General features: G+C 44.2%; 1 protein-coding gene across 2 annotated transcripts in view; it reads right to left on the bottom strand.

The window, feature by feature from the left end:
- Nucleotides 1-1252: 1252 nt before the first annotated feature.
- Nucleotides 1253-5642, bottom strand: part of LOC116397837 (polypyrimidine tract-binding protein 2-like) — a 14451-nt gene continuing 10061 nt past the window's right edge. For both annotated transcript variants that reach the window (XM_031873676.1, XM_031873677.1), the window contains exons 10-14: nucleotides 5410-5443; nucleotides 4513-4605; nucleotides 3406-3622; nucleotides 3087-3164; nucleotides 1253-2773 (exon numbers count right to left, since the gene is read on the bottom strand). In XM_031873676.1, coding sequence (XP_031729536.1) covers nucleotides 2644-2773; nucleotides 3087-3164; nucleotides 3406-3622; nucleotides 4513-4605; nucleotides 5410-5443 — 552 coding nt within the window. In that variant the 3' untranslated portion in view covers nucleotides 1253-2643. The remainder of the gene's footprint in view (nucleotides 2774-3086; nucleotides 3165-3405; nucleotides 3623-4512; nucleotides 4606-5409; nucleotides 5444-5642) is intronic.

Here is a 5642-nt window from a genome sequence, read left to right as displayed (position 1 = left end):
TTCCATACCCACTGTATATGGGATATTGATACAAGAGCAAGTCCATTTTGTTTTACCTACTTCTCTGTACAACACTGTAGCTAACAAGGTGAGGAGGTAGTTTTTCATTACACTGATTACATTTGTATTAATTATTTATTGATTCATTTATTGCAGCGCTGCGAGGCGCACCGCGTACGATGAATACGACTGTCAACACGTCACACGGCTGAGTGATCGGCTTCATTTCACCGGCTCGTGCAATTAATGAGTGACGCTACTTCCACCCATCTGACGAGTTCATATCAGGATGTATAATATCCTGAGAATAGAGGCTAAAGCTACTGCTAACAATGTACTCTGGTCAGCTGCAATGCTTTCATAATAACAAAAATATATTTTATTCAATGGCCCCTTTAAAGCCGATCAAAGTGACCTCACATCACAAAAGATCAGAAATAAAACATACACCGCACAGCTCAGCAGAGTTAACGTGGGTACAAGATAAGATGTTGCAGTTAAAGCTAGTTTAAAAACATGGGCTCAGTTTAGTTAGTTCCATACTGATAGAAAGGAGCGTATTACTGTATCCACTGTCCTTTAATTATTTAATTTCCCACAATTGTCAAATAAGATAAAATGAAGCAATGACGTTTTGGCCGGACGTGGGTGCATCGTGGCTGGCTGTACAACCAGGAAAGCGGGAATCGTAGTTCTTAAACTTTGCATGTACTTGTACACCGAGTGTTCTATTCTATTAGCGGAACGTTTGTTTCACCGCGGCTTTATTTGTCAGCAGCGGAGGTTGCCTCTTGGCATGGATTAAAGCGGTGTGCGAAACGCCATTCTGCAGCAACACCATGTGGATGTAATTGGCTGAACATTAACCAAGTGTGTACAGAGCAATTAATGCTGGAACGCTTACAATGGCGTAAAATGCAGAGCCTGGAAAAATGACAAATGTGGCCATTTCTGTAATTGATTTAGTGTGAGAGCAAGTAGATAGATCAGAGAGCAAGGCAGATTAGAGACCGTTTAGAAAATAGGCAACTTGCAGAAGAGAGGAGAGCAAGACATCAAAGGAATAGATTGTGTCAGTTGGCAGGGTGGGAAACGCATCAACACAAATGTACTGGTCCTGTGAATTAGTGCGATCAGAGGGCTCAATCTGGCGTATCAGAGCTGGCTTTGGCTCCTTTCCCACCCTGGGACTGAAGATGGCTTCAGAAGTAAGCAGACAGAACAGAGAAGTGAGAGACAGAGGAGGTGAAAGTGGAGCTACAGAATAGTTTTATTAAGCATGCTACAGACGTAATGCAGAATACACAGGAGAGACCATGAGGGAAAACTCAACAAAAACAAAAAAGAGCAGGACACCAAGGCGTACCTCCCCTTGTTAGAAAATAATTCATCCTTTAATTGTGCCTCTTCAGAACTATACCAAATCATTACATTTTCAGCTGTATAAAATCAGACTTGGGGAAAAAAAAAATAAAAAAAAAATAAAATAAAATACAATACACAACTATTATTTCTGAGCAATAACCTCAAGCCAAGGTTGGGTAGTTTAAAAACATCGGGAATTAAGTCACCACTTGAAAGTTCTGGGCATCAGTGTGTTCAAATACTTTTTTTTTGCTTTTTTGTGTTAGTTCAAATGAATTAAACCACTGAAGGCACAGAAACTTTGGTCCAACTGAGGAGCCCTCTCCATGTAAACTGTCACATGACAAATACATCACAGTGGACTCGTCTCACTGCTTCCACAGCATGCAACGCTTTCTGAAGTGAGATCCTGTCACAACTACACATGCTTTAGAGAACCATTGTCACTGACAGTAAACACCTCATGGAACACATGTGGGAGAACAAAGCACAGGAAAGGCTTCCACAAATAAAACACGGATACCTTCGCCACGTTGTGATGTTTGGTTGAATATGTGGAATCAAAACTGGGGGAGAAGGATCTTATGCTGAACGTACTTGTGGAATATTGGCGTTCAAAGTGAAGCTGCCTGTCGCGGGATTGCTTTTAAACTCGTACATTTAGCCTCAAGTAATATTCTCTTCTGTTGCTTAACTATAAAAAGGGAAAATGTTATGAATGTAAAACCCCCCCAAAGAGCTAAAAACAACTGTAACAAAGTTTAGAGGACGACAAAACAGCTCGTCTTCTCACTGTCCCTCAAAAATATATACCAATACCAATGTGCCTCAAACGTATAAGAGGGTAATAAATGAACATGTCCAGCTGTAGGAGCAGTTGATATTGTCAAGTAAGGCACATAAGTACTGTATCTTTCCAACTAAATAAAGAGTTAAACACCGATCGACATCAAACTATCATAGAGGGGGGGGGGGAGGGGGGGGAGAGACAATCAATCATGTCAATATGTTTGCCTGATATAATACAGAGGTACAGTTAACAGCTGGGAGGATCCAGTATCTGCAAAAAACTAGTTTCCTCTTTTAAAAAAAAAAAAAAAAATGATGTCAGAAATGTCAGTCTCTCTCTCTCTCTCTCCCAAGGAATGACAGGATCAACAAAAGCCCAACAACTGATTCACTCAATATGGTCGACCCCCCCCCCCCCCCAGTGTACAGACAGTCTGTAAGGTTTCTGACCACCAGCTCCCAGACTGTGGGTCACGTTGGCTGCTGTTCTTAGATGGTGGACTTAGAGAAGGAGACTCTCAGGTGCTGGCTGCCTCCCATGTTGTAGTTGTGCAGGTCAATCAAGCCCTGGATGGCCTCCTCCACCGTCGACATCTGGATCAGAGCCATTTTGCGATCCCTATAAAAAACACGACAGTGTTATGTAGGAAATGAACCTGTGGATCGGGTCTGATGGTGTGCTCATGATGTACTGCTCCGGTACAACCTCACCATGAAGGCGGTTAACCCCAAAATTAGCAAAAGCTCCAGCTCTGACGCATTAAATGTTCGCTGACCTTTAAGAAGGACCGGCGCGTGACAAGCCTCTTTTTACCTATTTAACTGAACTAAACTATTTATTAACAATCACGGATTGTTCCAAGATGGAAGGATCCTCAGCAGTAACATGTCATCAGGTCCCGTATATATTGCAGTGGGATAAGTCTACGTACTGGAAAAACTTGAAAGCTTTCACAGTTCCTCCAGCGTTTGAGAAGAGCAGCCGCAGGTCATCCTCCGTCACGTCTTGTCTGTTGAGACAAAGGTCACACAGTCAGTGTTTCTCATGCTGCATTTTATTCTATTTTTATAATAGATATATAATTAGACTTCTCCAAATCTGGACAAATTGTCTTGTAAGTCGTGGTCCGGTGCAAAATGGACCTGCATGAAGAGCTGTGGCTGTTTCATGAGACACAGCATTCTCCAGCATCAACAACAATCAGTATCAACACCGCTGACTGACCCCGAGCTCGCTGGCCTGGTACTCACGGGACGTTGGAGAGGTGGAGGGTGCCAGACGGCGGGAAGATGTTCTGGAAATTCTTGGAGCCGGGTTTCTTGAAGCGATGAAGTGGGGAGTTGGCGTAGTCCTTGGTCAGGCCCTGGTCGTCCAGGCCGTCCCGGGGCAGAGCCACGGTCTGGTGCTTGGACAGCGTCACGCGGATGATCTTTCCGTACATCTTCTGGCCGTTCAAGTGGCTCATCGCTTCGGCCGTGGGAAAAAGAAAGGCAGGTCATGGGTGAGGACGCTGCTGCCCGTCATGTGGTATTCATTGGCTTTACTAACTGAAGCCAATAATGAGAAAACTTATAGTGGAAAATAAACACAAACAACCATAAAATGAGAAACCGTGCTCATGTTGATGTCGTCAGACATTGAAATAATAAAGTGAGGATCTTTGTATTCCTCCACTCAGCTTGCTCACTAGGTGATGACAGCTCTTCATGAAGTCAACTTCTTTTCACACAACAACAAACAGGAGGAGTGATGAGCAGGCCTTACTCTGGCTACTGGGACTGTTCTAACATATTGAAGGACAGCATAGCCTCTGAACAGACCTGTCCATCAATTTGAGAGCGATAACAGGTTCAACTCTGGAGTTTGACATTTCGGTGGTGGTTGTCTTTCATATGAATCACAGCTCTTTGTGTACGATACAGCGGATACAGGGTTAAAAACAGAGTGCCCCATTGTGATACCTGAGTGAAGGACTATCACCAGGCATCACATCTTTACATTTTACCAGCTGTATCAATGTGCCCCCCCCCCCCCCCTCCCCTCCCCTCCTACTGCGGCTCCATTTGTCCATTTACGCAAACAAAGTCATGTTAATGACGTTTGTCATTTTGCTTATTACTAATGCAAAACAAGCATTTAGCAGCATTGCGCAGTCGGAACAGGTTTTAAATTGTCACAATGGAAAAACAATGCATGAAATCAAACTGGTGTGAGCTTACACACACCGAGCCGGCAAAACCAGAAATGGTCCGAACTCTTATCTGTAAGACTCAGTTTGCTCTCAGTTCATTGCCCCCTTGGATGCAGCATCGACTTCCTGCTGCTAGCATCACAGGTGGACGGTGACAACTGCTCACCTAGCTGGGCCTGGTTGGAGTCCGACATCTGAATGAGAGCGCTGTCCTTCTTATTGTAAAGAATCTTCACCCTCTGGACATCGCCGTACACTCCTGCGTTAGAGCCACAGGCAGGAGGAGAAGAGGTGAGGTGGAGAGAAAGCAGACAGTTAGAATAGAATGGAAAGTCAGCGCTGGAGGCAAAGGATATTTAAAAAGGCAAGAAACACAGAAGAGAGACTAGCAGAGTACACACAAGAACTTTACAGCAGACTTTTGAGTGAGAGGTGTGTAGAGAGAACAGGTAAAGAGAGAAGAGACACCCTCTAAACAGATACGGTATCATGCTGTGTCAGATGGCTAGAAATCATAGCAATAAAACAACATGCAGAGATATTGACTTAACCGTGCATTAACAGATTACTACCTAGTGAATTTTAGGGCAAAGTAATCAACATTAACCCAAACCAATAAACAGGGGGTCAAAATGTATTACAAGTGACTAAACAAGCTAGTGTGCGCAAACATAAGCTTGCAATTATAATAATAAGAATAATAAGAATAACAAATGTCTCAAATATAGAATGGAAATAAAACAAAAAGAGAAGGTAGAAGAGAGAGACAGAGAGAGAGAGAGACAGAGACAGAGAGAGAGAGAGACAGAGAGAGAGAGAGACAGAGAGAGAGAGAGACAGAGAGAGTTGAAGAGAGAGACAGAGAGTTGGAGAGAGAGAGAGAGAGTTGGAGAGGGAGAGTTGGAGAGAGAGAGAGAGAGAGTTGGAGAGGGAGAGTTGGAGAGAGAGAGAGAGAGAGAGTTGGAGAGAGAGAGAGAGAGTTGGAGAGGGAGAGAGAGACAGAGAGAGAGAGTTGGAGAGAGAGAGAGAGAGAGAGCGAGAGAGAGAGCTAACGATAACATACCGAAGAGGGTAAACAGACTTTGGGGCGCAACCATCTTTAGAGGGAGAGAAGAGCAACAAGCAGCGTGAGACAGGTAGAGAGGTAGAAGAGTCGGAGCGGAGTGGAGGTAGAGATGGACAGATCGATCCAGAACGGAGGTAGGTAGGAGGAATGGTGGTTTTTGTTTTTCCCCCCGGAGAGTGATGGAGGTGGTGGGTCATGGAGTAGGGGAGCAGGCGGCGAAAAGGGGTGTC

The sequence above is a fragment of the Anarrhichthys ocellatus genome, unplaced genomic scaffold (genome assembly GCF_004355925.1).
Source record: "Anarrhichthys ocellatus isolate YVR2014 unplaced genomic scaffold, GSC_Weel_1.0 scaffold73, whole genome shotgun sequence".
NCBI lineage: Eukaryota > Metazoa > Chordata > Actinopteri > Perciformes > Anarhichadidae > Anarrhichthys > Anarrhichthys ocellatus.
This window is presented reverse-complemented; position numbering and strand designations above follow the sequence as displayed.